The sequence below is a fragment of the Oryctolagus cuniculus genome, chromosome 10, assembly GCF_964237555.1.
Source record: "Oryctolagus cuniculus chromosome 10, mOryCun1.1, whole genome shotgun sequence".
In the NCBI taxonomy this organism is placed as follows: Eukaryota; Metazoa; Chordata; class Mammalia; order Lagomorpha; family Leporidae; genus Oryctolagus; species Oryctolagus cuniculus.
This window is the reverse complement of record NC_091441.1, coordinates 54,176,817-54,191,107: the sequence shown is the minus strand read 5'-3', so window position 1 is coordinate 54,191,107 and position 14,291 is coordinate 54,176,817. Positions and strand designations below refer to the sequence as shown.

Below are 14,291 nucleotides of genomic sequence, written 5' to 3'. Positions count from 1 at the left end.
GTTTAAAATATATTTTAAAAATTGGGGGGCTCTAATTTTGTATTTTTTTGCTATAAGTGAGATATTAAAGAATATTTTTATATGTTCAAAAGTGATTTTATTTCATCTTCTGTGCACTTCCTTTTCTATTACGGTGCTTTAATTTTCATCTTGATTTGTAAAAACTTTTTATTCACTAAGAAAACTAACCTGTGGACCTAGCATATCTGGTGCAGCGACTTTTACCACGTTACTAGTTTTGTAGGGTCATAAAAACCATTCCATATTTTCCTGTAAAATGTTGCTGATTTCGAGGCAACATTTCGAGGTAAAATGAGGCTGACTATGGTGCCATGGGGTAAGCTACTGCTAAAGGACACCCACATCCCATATTGGATTGCCAGTTCGAGGCCTGGCTGCTCTGCATCCGATCCAAATTCCTGCCGATGCATCCTTGGAAGTAGAGGATAGTGGCTCAAGTGCTTGGGTACCTGGCACCCATATGGGAAAGCAGGATGGAGTTCCTGGCTCCTGGCTTCAGCCTGGCTCAGCCCTGGCTGTGGAAGGCATTTGAGAAATGAACTAGCAGACTGAAGCGTACTCTCTCTCTCTCTGTTTATCCTTCTGCCTTTCAAGTAGATGAAGAAATGAATAAACACTTAAAAGTTGTAAGGAATTCAGGAAAGCAGTAACCTACTTGGAATTATTTTGCTGTACAGTGCGATGTAAGGAGCCAGCTTCCCTCTTCCCTCAACGCCTGGACGATCTCATGCATACCTGCTCTCCTCAAGGTCATCACTGATTTCCGTGTCGCCAAAACCAGCCACAGTTCCTTTGTTCTCATCTCACTTGACCTCTTAGTTGCATTCAACACAGGTGCCTACTGTGAGACGTATTCTTTATGCCTCACTCTTCAAGTTATCCCATTGGCTAAACATTGACTATATTTCATTGGCTAGATGATGGCATGATTTGAGCATTTAGCTGTGTTCATAGAATTGAATAACAATGAAATAACCTGGATTTATTCTCAAAGAATTCTTCTCTCTGCTACTGATTTGTAGCCTTCAAGGCAGCAGGCTTAACCGCTGCACAGATTTCAACTTGCCTTGTCCCTAACTTACAGCCTGAAGTTCAACAACAAGAGAAGGAAGGTAGAGCTGAGCCTGTTTCTTTTTACTTTTTATTTATTTATTTATGTTTCCCAAAGAAACCTTTTATTTAAGAAGTACAAATTTCATAAGTACAACTTTAGGAATACAGTGATTCTTCCCACCATACATACCCTCCTACCCCCACTCCCACCCCACTTCCTCCTCCATCTCCAATTCCAGTCCCATTCTCTATTAAGATTCAACAATTTGTGTGCACACACACACACACACACACAGTTTGAGAACAAGTTTTACTGTTAATTCTCATAATATAACTCACTGAGGACAGAGATCCTGCATGAAAAGTAAGTGCACAGTGACCCCTGTTGTTAATTTAACAATTAACACTCTTACGTATGACGTCACCGATCACCAAGAGGCTCTTGACATGAACTGCCTAGGCTATGCAAGCCTTTTGAGTCCACAAACTCCGTCAATATTTAGACAAGGCCATAAACAAAGTGGAAGTTCTCTCCTCCCTTCAGAGAAAAGTACATCCTTTCTTCCTTTGATGGCCATTTCTTTCCATTGGGGTCTCACTCACAGATATCCTTCGTGTAGGACTTTTTTTTTTTTTTTTTTTTTTTTGCCACAGTGTCTTGGCTTTCCATGCCTAAAATAGAGCTGAGCCTTTGGAGTAACTGGATGCAACCAACTTCATTGCACAATATCTGGGACCACTGTTGATGCACCTGGCAGCTCTCTACTTTGGTTGGTTTATTTTTTCACATTTTCTGCCATAACAAAATACCATAGACTGGGTGGCTTGAATGATAGGAATTTATTTCTCACAGTTCCGGAGCCTGGTCCAAGATCTGGTACCAGCAGATTCAGTGTCTGGTGGGGGCCTGCTGTAATAGGTGTTGGCCAGATTCCTGGCTTGCAGCAGCTGCTTTCTCACTGTGTCCTCACATGGCCCTTCCTTGGTGTATGCTCTTCCTAGATGGACACCAATCATATTGGGTTAAGGCCCCATGTTTATGACCTCATTTAGACTTAATTACCTCCTAAAAGACCTAGCTCCAAATATAGTCCCGTGGGGGGGCAATTTTGGGGAATACAATTCAGCCCATAGCACCCCTCTTTTTGCTTAGGGTTGCACCATGATTTCTGTGGGCTCCAGGCACCTTTGCTTTTACGGCCCCTTCCTCTTTCTGAAAGAGCCACCTGGAGGCAGTAGGAAGCTGTCCAGCTGAACATGGGGAACATGTGCAGGTGACCAGTTCATACCAGTCTTCCTCTGTCAGTCTGCAAATTACCAACACATTTTGGTGAAATATGGGAGACCTTGAGTTAGTGCTTCTACCAAACGCCTAGGGAGGTTTAGGTGGAATCTTTTTTTTAAAAAAGATTTATTTATTTATTTGAAAGGCAGAGTTACAGAGTGGCAGAGGCAGAGAGAAAGAGAGAGGTCTTCCATCCACTGGTTCACTCTCCAGATGGCTGCAACAGCTGGAGCTGAGCCAATCCAAAGCCAGGAGCCAGGAGCTTCTTCCATGTCTCCCACATGGGTGCAGGGGCCCAAGGACTGGGACCATCTTCCACTGTTTTCCCAGGCTACAGCAGAGAGCTGGATCAGAAGTGGAGCAGCCAGGACTTGAACCGGTTCCCACATGGGATGTTGGCACTGCAGGCAGCAGCTTCACCTGCCACACCACAGTGCTGGCTGCAATGGAACATTTTTGAGAGCCTCTTTGTGCTAATAGATTTTTATACACATATATATTTTATGTATATATATACACACAGATATATATACATCATATATACAATTATATATATGCACACATTATATATAAACATACACACATCGATGAGTATTTTAAAAAGTTCATGGAAAATTAAATAATTTTGGTGCAAAATTTTTTAAAATAGATGCACAGTTTTTTCATAATATGCATTTCCATGAACTTTTTGAACACCACACACATGTATAGCATACAAAACTTTCACTTATTGACATATTATATACTTAACAGCAGTTCTCTATAATTGCATAAAATGTGATCCCCAAACTTCTTGAATTAAAAGGATGCATATTTAATAACATCCCAGTTTTTAAAAAAGATTTATTTATTTGAAAAGCAGAACAACAGAGAGAGAGGGAGAGAGAGAGAGAGATATCTTCCACCCTCTCTTTCATTCTCCCCTGATGGTTACAACAGCCAAGTAAGGGCCAGGTGGAAGCTGATCCAGGAACTCTCCCCTGGTCTCCCACATGGGTGGCAAGGGCCCAAGTATATGAGCCATCATCTGCTACCTTCCCAGGCACATTAGGGAACTGGATCAGAAGCAGAGTAGCCAGGACCTGAACCAGTGCTCCAATACGTGATGCCAGTGTCATAAGCTGTGCCTTAATGCCAGCCCTGTATCCCAACTTTAGCTGGTCAGGGATTGGGTGGTTCGGGCTCAGGGTCTCTTAGGACACTGTGGTCAAGATGTTGACCCAGGCTCCAGTATCTTAAGGCTCGCTGGGGCTGGAGGATCTGCTCCCAGGGTGCTTCGGCTGAAGTCTCAGTTCTTCCACTCGTTGGCTGCCCCACAGGCTAGTGAGTGTCTTCAAGCCTTGCAGCTGGCTTCCATCTCAGGGAACATCCAAGACTGGGCAAGGCAGAGCTGAAATGTCTTCTACAATGTAGCCGGAAGTGGCATGCTGCTGCTTCTGCCATCTTGTGCAGGTCACACAGGCCAATCCCCATCCAGCGTACAAAGGCACGAGCAAGGAGGGGAGAATGGGGCACAATCTTGTGGCCTGACAACCACAGCATCCACGTAGCCAGAGGGAGGGCATATGACAGTTTCAGCAGTCCAGAAGTTCCCTTCATGCTCTTTCCCAGTCAATATCTTCACCTCGCACCAACCAAGAGGTAACCAGTATTCTGACTTCTATCACCATTGATTGGTTTTGCCTGGTCTTAAATAGAATCATAAACTTTTGTGTCTGTGGTTTTATTTTTTTTTTTCCATTCCACATTATGTCTGTAGCTCATTCATGTTGTTCATAGCAGTGATTCATCCTTTTTTTATGGCTGAGTGATAATCCATGATACAAAAATACCATGGAGGACATTTGGGTTATGTCCACTTTGGGCCACTGGGAAAAGCAGTTGCTGTGGGCATTCTTATGTTTAATTTGTGTGCCCAGTGCTTTGGGGTTCTGCAATGGACTTTAAAAACTCCTTACTTAAGCAAATTGAATTTTACAGACATCTTCATTTAAAATAGCTCATAGCTGCAACTCATGACTGCAGCGCCACGGTTACAGCTGACTCAGAAATGAGGCATTGTCGGTCAGACTTATGGTAAAGTAAGTTCTTTAGCCTAGGGAAGATGCTTAAGCTGGTGATGAACCCTGTCATGGGTTGTGACACAACTGCCACTCAGTGCTACCAGCAGGGGGGCAACTTGCAGCTGAGCAGTCAGGATCCTGTCACCGGCCACCGCTGTTTTCCACCTGCAGCGGTTTTCGGGGGAATCTTCCTTAAAACAGGGAGTCCAGCCCCTGTAAACTGAAGGCTTCCTCAGACGGTTGTGAAAACGTTCACAGCGGGAAGTAGGAACCGTACCAGCATTTTCCTCATTGAAGATTAGAGGGTCAATGAGAAAGGCAAAGTGAGGCAGAGAAGAAGAATGGAAGATAGGGGAAGTCGTTCTTAGTATTTACAGAGGTTAAGCTGTCAAGCTATCTAAGCGCTGCACAGCTTCCACAAACTTCCTTTGGTTGTTAAAGGATAACCTCAGGGCCAGCGCCAAGGCTCACTTGGTTAATCCTCCGCCTGCGGCGCCGGCATCCTATATGGGTGCCGGGTTCTGGTCCCGGTCGCTCCTCTTCCAGCCCAGCTCTCTGCTATGGCCAGGGAGTGCAGTGGAGGATGGCCCAAGTGCTTGGGCCCTGCACCCGCATGGGAGATCAGGAAGAAGCACCTGGCTCCTGGCTTCGGATTGGCTCAGCGCTGGCCGTGGCGGCCATTTGGCCATTTGGCCATTTGGCCATTGGCGTGGTTGGCCATTTGGCGGCCAAAGGAAGGAAGACCTTTCTCTCTCTCACTGTCTATAACTCTACCTGTCAAATAAAAAATAAGGATAACCTCATTCATATTTTAAAGTTATCCTAAGGTACTGCTAAAAATAAGGGTAAAGGCATCAGGGAAACATTTTAAGTTTTCAGACCCAGTAATACATACATTATTTAACTGTGGGCTGAGCATGAACCAGCTTCAAAAAGTTTGTGGACAATGGCATGAAAAGACATGATTATTTTGGTGCAAATTTTTGTTCACCAAATTTTTTCAAAGTATACATTTTTCTTGAAAATTTTGAAGACTCCTTGTATGCATGGATTTCTAATTTTTTGCACTAAAATAATTTATCTTTTAATTTAATTCCCTGTGCCATAAACTTTTGAAAGTGCCTTTGTATGGTCAAAGAGCTTGGAGGAAATAGTTGTGTTGCTGGTTCCTCATTGTGCTGTAGGTTAAGCAGAGTGAAGGGGCAGGCTGAACCCTCTGAGGAACGTGAAATCAGGCATCCTCATTTGGCCCACAGACTTTATAACTTGGCTTTTGTCTGTGTCTTTCTCTAGATTTCAAAGCAAAAGTAAACACCAGGTCATGAGCTGACTTGGGAGAGTAACACAAACAACCTTAACATGGTGTGATCATTCTGTCCAAGCAAGTTTTCTCAGCTCTAAGATAGGAATAACAATAGTGTCTTTCGTAGGGTTACTGTCAGAAGGAAATGAGGAAACGCACGTACACCTTACGAAATTACCTGTGTCAGCATGTAACAATCCCTGAACAAACCTTAGCTGGTGTTTTCATGGCTGGTAACCATCTGCAGGGATGGGCGTTTCCCACAGTGCTTCAGACGCCACTTGGAGACACCTGCATCCCACATCACAGTGTCTGGGCTTAAGTTCCAATTCTGCTTCTGATTCCAGTCTCCTGCCCGTACAGACTCCGGGAGGCAGCAGATGATGGTTCAAGTACTTGGGTTCCAGCCACCCACCATCTGGGAGACCCAGATGTAATCCTGGGTTCCTGGCTTCTGCCTGTCTCTACCCTGGCTGTTGCATGTTATTTGGGGGAGTGAACCAGTGGATGGAAGATATGTCTGTCTCTGTCTCTCTGCCTTCCAAATAATAAACAAACAAACAAAGACTTAAAAAGAAAGAAATAAACTACAGACTCCTCACCCAGTCACTACCTTGCACTGAATCACCTTGTTAGGAAGTTAGGGATTCAGTGTCTCATGCCTATACTCTGCAGGCAGCTCTGTCTGCCCCAGCAGCCTGGTATTTGGGGTGCTTTTCTCTGCATGGGTGTCCTAGTGTAAGTGAATGATGAGGTGGAGCTTTCTTGTGGTTGCAGGGAGGGAACAGGGAGAGGGAAGCCAGGATGCCTATGTGAGTCTTCTCCAGATTCCTGATGTTACCACTGCAAGTCGGTTTCCTCCACCAGAAGTTCTGCAAAATCACCAGCTCTTGCATAAGAGAAAGCTACTGCCAAGGACAGAAGAGCCCAGCATAGAGAGACAATAAAAATAGAAATCAGGAATTTTCTATTTTCAGTGTCTGCAGTGACTATCCCAGGAATTTCTGAGTGAAAAACTTTTAGGTTCATTCCAAATGCTCTTTGTAGTAGAAATAATGAAATTTTAGCTCAACTAGTAAAATAAATCTAAGTTCTATTCAGGGGCTTAAGTGTGAATGTATATATCGAGAGAGTTGAGTTATTCACTCCCAAACTCCCTGCTACTAAGAATCAGGTAGAAAAGACTTTGAAAAAAGATTTATTTATTTGAAAGACAAAGTTACAGAGAGAGGGAGAGATCTTCCATTTGTTGTTTCACTCTTAAAATGGCTGCAACAGCCAGGGCTGGACCAGGCTGAAGCCAAGAGCCTGGAACTCCATCTGGGTCTCCCACATGGGTGCAGGGACCCAAACACTTGGGCCATCTTCCAACACTTTCCCAGGCACATCAGTAGGAAGCTGGATTGGAAGTGGAGCAGCCAGAACAGGAACTTAACCTGCTGTGCCACAATGTTGGTCCTTAGGACAAACAGGACAAACCAACAACATGGGGTCAGCACTGTGGCATAGTGGGTAAAGCTAACTCCTGCAGTGCTGGCATCCCATATGGGCACTGGTTCAAGTCCTGGCTGCTCCACTTCTGGTCCAGCTCTCCACTATGGCCTGGGAAAGCAGTAGAGGAGGGACCTAGTCCTTGGGCCCCTGCACCTGTGTGGGAGACCAAACCTCCTGGCTTTGGATCGGCACAGTTTCAGCCATTGCAGCCATCTGGGGAGTGAACCATCACATAGAAGACCTCTCTCTCTCTCTGCCAATAATAATAATAATGATAATAATAATAAACAGCAGGGGCCAGTATTGTGGCACAGTGTTTTAAGCTGCCACTTGTGTGCTGGCATTCTATATCAATCAAAGCTCTTTCAAATCCTGGCTCTCTGATTCCCATACAGCTCCCTGTTAATGTGCATGGGAAAGCAGCAGACAACGGCCCAAGTGGCCTCTGTCACACATGTAGGAGACCTGGATGGAGTTCCTGGCTGGCCTGGCTCTGCATTAGCCATTGTGGCCATTTGGGGAGTGAACCAGAAGATGAAAGCCTGATTTCTCTCTCTGTATCTCCCTGTCTGCCACTCTGCCTTTGAAATAAATAAGTAAATAATCTTAGAATTTAAAAAAAAGCATTAAGAAAAGCAGCAAATGCGAATTCAGTAATATATCAACTTTATTTTGGTTTATAACATGGCATGAGTCAGCAAACAAATGAATGTAATGAAAAACCTTTGTAGTTCAATTAAGCAGATGATTTGCATAGGAATTGCTAGTTTTGAATCTGAGGATGTAAAGCCAATGAACTGTGAATTAAATGAACATAAAATAAAAATCATCTATTTGTGTTCAAACTAAAAGGCAAGTTTTAAAATACCAGACCCTCATTCAGTCTCTGAAAGTGATCAGTCTCCTTTCCTGCTATGAATAAAATTATACTCTTGCCTAGATCAGAAGTGATTTTTCTAGCTCGACGCCTCATGCCTGCACTAAGATCTCCACTAAACGGTATTGAAGCCACTGGCCTCATTCTTGGGGCCCTACCGCTGTCTAAGAAGGTTGTCCACTTCAAATGCTCTAAGTACCAAGCAGATGACAAGTTTTAGTGAAAAACACTGACTTTGTCATTCATCCCATTCGTCTTTCGGAACTCATCAGAACCTGCAGCACTGTTGTTTTATATCAATAATAAGCAACTGTTTTTAGCATTAGGACTAAGGGAAAACATATCAAACATTTAAGGCCACTTTATTTTCCTCTTCTAAATGAATGTTGCTTTTTGAAATTCCCATAAGGGAAAACACATGTATTTGTACAACTTTGCTGAATCAAAGAATGTCAATGAGGAAATTGGCACTGTCTTTTAGCTACCAAAATGCTTACAGCTGGATGCTGTAATGAAACAGAGCTTTCTAGTCTTCCATCCTGGAATTAAATGGCAGGATTTCTGCAAAGCTCATCAGGCTGAAGGCTGTGGGTTGCCCAGGACTGCCTTTGTTTGGGCTACTGATCAAAAGAATCCCATGTCCTGTGGAATTAATCTTAGCATATTTTAAGAGAACACTTCCACTTTCCAAAATTATAATCCATAATTTACTGATTTAAAAACAATGCTTTTAGTACCACTGCAAGTTGGTTAAAAAACAATTATTTGGGGATTATAGCATTTCCCTTTAGGGTAACATGTGCTCAAGAAGAACACTGGCTGGAAACAGAACAGAACGTGGGCAAGAAAGCTAAAGGTGAGCTTAAGTAACAGAGATGCTGCCCGTGTTTCTTATGCAAGAGTACAGAAAGAAGGTTCAGTTTTTGTGTATGCAGTTAGGCACTGAGGCCGCTAGACACCACTGAATATAAAGTGCATTGAATAGCAAATTCAACCCCCAAAGGAATAATTCAGTAACTCAGCATTCTTTCTTGGAATCAGTCAACCCAAGAACATGCAGAGGTAAACACTTATGAAACACTAACAGTCTTTTATTACTTTCATGCCTGCAGCAGGAACAGCAACAACCTGAACTTGCACGGATCCTATTTTAGCCAAGGATCTCAATGGCACTGTACGAAGTGATGCAGTGTTGGAAGCTCAAGATCCCAGAGATCCTGCAGCACATTGGGTCTACTTACTTGTGGCATGGGATACAGACTTCCAGGGACAGAAACAAAAGCAAAGAGACACAAATTTCTCGTGGTGTGCAATTTACTGAATTTCTGAGTTTGCTACTGGTATCCTAACATACCTATGATACTGACTCAAAGTAAGATTGGTTTTTACGTGTCAGGAATAAGGTGAAGATCAAATAACAAACACAGAGTTTGTCTTCTCTGTAGTTCAGTGGTCTGTCTTTGACTGGCACACGCTGGGATATCAGAACAGATTTTTAACAACAGGTGTTTATACATCACTGATTCATTGTACTTGTGGCTTTGGTCTCGGGTAGCAGAAAACATTTTACATGGGAGTGACACACAGAAATTTATGTAAAATAGGATGGGCCTGTATGTCCTAGCACAATACATGTTAACACCAAAGCAAAAGTGCATCACCTCATTAAAGGCCAATCGTTCAACGCTTTCTGTCTCCTTGCTTGGTGCTGAAAACCTTGTGCATCTTACAGGTAACCAAGAGACCCCAATGAACAAAACTGAACAGAAATATCTGCGGATCCAGGAATGCGCTAGGGCAACCACGGCCGAATCACCGGGCAGTGTCCAAGAAGCCCACATTCCAGGAGGGGAAAGGGACCCTGAGCTGTTCCACTCCTGACCCAGTGCACAAAGCCCAGCTCTTCTTGGTCAGGGACCCACAGGGTCCCCCACAGAACCCCCTACACTGCTTGAAAAGGAATTTCTTGGTGAACGATGTGGTTAAGGTTTCTATCTTTCTATCAGACACGGAGCTAAGTTAGTTCTTCCTGTGTCCTTCTCCACTCCGCAGCAGGCGCAATATGCGTTCGTTTTTGGTCAGTTCTGCTGGAAGTTCGTTGGCCTGGAGGAAAAGAAGATGGGCGTTAACGAATTCCTGCATCTGGGGTGGTTTTCGGGACCCCCACAGGGCATCTGAGCCACACTGCCTTCTTCACTAGTGAATGAGCCCCGCTGGACTCACTCTTCGGTGTTAAGTTGTAAAAAGTCTCCTTGCAATGTATAAATATCCCGTTACTTTCTCATCTCATTATTAGAGTTATTCTTCTGTCCAGTCAGATCCCATACTGGATGTAGTCTGCTTGAGGCCCAACATCTTGTTAATCCTTATATCCTCATTTCCAGCACACCGCCTGTACATCTCGACCATTCTCTGTATATAATGGTCAGTGCATGTGTGATCCCTTAAATTTAATTAGTCCAACATAATGCCTGTAATGGCAACAGAAACACATTGAACTTGCATATATCATACTTTATCCAGAGGTCTGAAAGTCATTGCATGAAGCAATGCAAGACAAGATTCTTTTTTCTTCCCTATTCTAATTTACTATTATTTGTAATATTTTTAGAAAGACTTACTTATTTTATTTGAAAGGCAGAGTTAGAGAGAAGGAGAGACAGAGAGAGAGAGAGAGAGAGAGAGAGAGAGAGAGAAGCAGAAGGAAGAGAGGGAGAGAGAAAGATTGAGTTTCCATTTGCTGGTTCAGTCCCCAAATGGCCACAACAGCCAGGGATGGGCCAGGCCAAAGACAAGAGCCTGGAACTCCATGCAATTCTCCTACATGGGTGGCAGGGGCCCAAGCACTGGGGCTGTCTTCTGCTGCTTTCCCAGGAGCATTAGCAGGGAGCTGAATTGGAAGTGAACCAGCTGAGACTCAAACCGTCACCCATAAGGGGAGGCCAGAGTCGCAGGTGGCAACTTAACCCACTGTGCCACAATGCTGACCCCTATTATTTTTACACTGTACATAATTATTGAGTACATTGTGATCATTTGATACATGTATACAATGTGTAATAATCAAATCAGGGTCATTAGCATTTCCATTTCCTTACACGTTCATCATTTCTTTGTGTTGAGAACCTTTGAATTCCTCTCTTCTAGTTCTTTATAAAATATGTAATAGGGGCTGGCGCTGTGGCGCAGCAGGTTAAAGCCCTGGCCTGAAGTGCCAGCATCCCATATGGGCACCAGTTCTAGTCCTGGCTGCTCCTCTTCTGATCTAGCTCTCTGCTATGGCCTGGGATAGCAGTGGAAGATGGCCCAAATCCTTGGGCCCCTGCACCCACGTGGGAGACCTGGAGGAAGGAAACTCCTGGCTCCTGGCTTCGGATCTGAGCACCTCCAGCCATTGCAGCCATCTGGGGAGTGAACCAGCAGATGGAAGACCTCTCTCTCTGTCTCTACCTCTCTCTGTAACTCTGTCTTTAAAAAATATAATAAATTGCTGTGAATGATTGTTGCCTTACTGTCTGTGCAACAGTAGGACTTATTCCTCCAGTGAAACTGTACTTTGGTACTTTTATCTAACTTCCTCCTACCCTCCTTCTCCTACTTCCTGGTCTCTAACAATGCTACTCTACTTTCTACTTCTATGAAACCAGCATTTTCAGTGGCCATGTGTAAATGAGAACATGTGGTATTATGACAGGTGTCTTCTGCTAAGAAGTCAAGGCAGGAAGCACCCAGAGCTTAAGAGATACTTGGAAGGAGCTAAAACTTTCCACTTACAGCATTACCGTAAGTCCTTTCTTTTCATATTGCTGCTGAGACACGTTCTTCAAGCAATTAATGAGCTGGTCTCTACCCTAGGCAATAGGTCCAGTGGGGCACTGGTTCCCAGAGTATTGGTCTTTGATTAAAAATTACTGTGCACTCCTGGGGTGTGTGTTTGGAACAGTAGTCGAGATGCTGTTTGGGACACCTGCAGCCCATATTAGAGTGCCTGGGTTCAAGTCTCAGCTCTGCTTCCAATTCCAGTTTCCTGCTAACACACACCCTGGGACACAGTAGGCAATGACTCAGGGAGTTGGGTCCCTGCCTCCCTATCGGAACCCAGATGGAGTTCTGGGCTCCTGGCTTTGGCCTAGTCCTGCCCAGGCTACTGCAGGCATCTGGAGAATGAATCAAGGGATGGAAGATCTTTTTTTGTCTCTATCTTTCAAATAAAATGATATCAGTAAAAATTTAAAATTTTTTACATTCTTCATTAAGAGTTTTAACTTACTAGGAATTAGAATATTTATTTTTTTTTATTTTATTTTTTGACAGGCAGAGTTAGACAGTGAGAGAGACAGAGAGAAAGGTCTTCCTTCCGTTGGTTCACTCCCCAAATGGCGGCTACGGCTGGCGCACTGCTCTGATCCGAGGCCAGGAGCTTCCTCCTGGTCTCCCATGTGGGTGCAGGGGCCCAAGCACTTGGGCCATCCTCCACTGCCTTCCCGTGCCACAGCAAAGAGCTGGACTGGAAGAGGAGCAACCGAGACAGAATTCGGCGCCCTGACTGGGACTAGAACCTGGGGTGCTGGCACCGCAGGCGGAGGATTAGCCTAGTGAGCTGTGGCGCCGGCCCTAGACTGACTTCTATGGCGCAGCTGCTGGGTATGTGGGGGCTTCCCTGCAGCCACGCTAGGATTTTCATGGCTTCCATTACATGAGATTCTATTGTGAATGCCCACACGTATATTCAAGTACTTTTAATAAGGACTCAAAGACCAGCATTTTGCCCAGTGAAAATGACCCATAACCATTACTGTTGATGTTATTCCATTTCTCTAGGAGACACATAGGAAAGGAACTGCATTGTTTAGTTTCTGTATAAAGATTCTATCATTGCCCCCTTGCCTTAATTCGGTACTGAGCAGCTCACCAGCAAATGGGAAGTCTGTGCACCAGGTCTAACGATAACATCTGAAAGAAAGGCCATTGTGATTTTGGCTTGCTGATCACACCATGAGGTCAGCTCACGGAAAACAAATCTAAGTATCTCAGACAGGCAGAAATGTTATCTTCCAGCAAATGAAAGGCAAGAATGGGGAAATAATACTTCTGCATCCTGCATAAAACGAGAAGAGTGACCCTTGGCCTTGGCACACTGTTTAACTGGCACTTCTTAACTCTTTCTTTCCAAAAGGTCAAGAGATACTATGTTTTTGTTCTGATTTTTAGAATTTTGACACCAGTAATAGATGCTTATAAAAACTCAGAGTATGTGAAAGTTGCTTTTCATACTTTCTCTTATTAATAAGCCCCATTCCACATCTTCTCCTGGAGTGGGTGGTGCAGTGTGTTTTCTCAAGGCCTTTTCCAGGCTACTCTCCTGTCCCTCAGTCTGTGTGTGTGACAGCTTAAGTCAACAGGAGGACGGACAATGACAGTCATTTTTTTCCCATTGCTATTGTGCATCCTCCTACCTCCAAGTTGGGGTTCACTGTCAACTAAGGATTTAGAACTACACAGCAATGGCATGGATGCCCTTCAATGAAACACAGGTAAAGTCACCAGGTACAGCACGAGCACTTCTCAAGACGTGAACATCCATCTCCAGGGACAGTGATCAATGATCAGAACGTTGACACTTTTCAGGCACATGTTTACTGACAGAACAATAATACTTACTGCCCACAATGAGTATCCGCCTGTCTCCTCACCCCTGCCAGGAGGCTGCCCCGCTGTTAAATGAAAACCACTGGAAAAACAATTCTCTGGTCTAAATGCACCACTCACGAGTAACCCGTTACTAGCAACTTTGCATGCCCTCGCTCTGTGTAACAATGAAGACAGTGACTGGAGCCAGCACTGTGGTTGGAAGTCGCTTGAGTGTCCCTAAGGTTTCCTCCCCATTGTATGGTACTACAAGGGTGGAAATGCAATCTGACGATGGTGTTTAGAGGTGGGGCCTCTTCCAAGTGGTTAGGACTACAAAGATCACGAGGGGAGAGTCCCCATGATGAGGGACCAGACAGGCATGGCTTGCATGCTGCCTGTTGCTTGCCACATGGTGCTCTGGGCTGCCTTGGGACTCTGCCAGCAAGGAGACCACCACCAGATGAGACTCCTACACCCATGTCTGCCTTGGGTATTTTGTTAGAGTAACAAACAGGTGACTGAGAGCCACAGAGATGCCCATCATGACCTAGGGGGATGCTGTCT

At 44.4% G+C, this 14,291-nt stretch overlaps 1 protein-coding gene across 3 annotated transcripts in view; it reads right to left on the bottom strand.

The window, feature by feature from the left end:
* Positions 1–7,868: 7,868 nt before the first annotated feature.
* ANKRD29 (ankyrin repeat domain 29) overlaps positions 7,869–14,291 on the bottom strand; it is a 53,503-nt gene continuing 47,080 nt past the window's right edge. For all 3 annotated transcript variants that reach the window (XM_051851339.2, XM_070049915.1, XM_070049916.1), the window contains one exon: positions 7,869–10,199. In XM_051851339.2, coding sequence (XP_051707299.1) covers positions 10,116–10,199 — 84 coding nt within the window. In that variant the 3' untranslated portion in view covers positions 7,869–10,115. The remainder of the gene's footprint in view (positions 10,200–14,291) is intronic.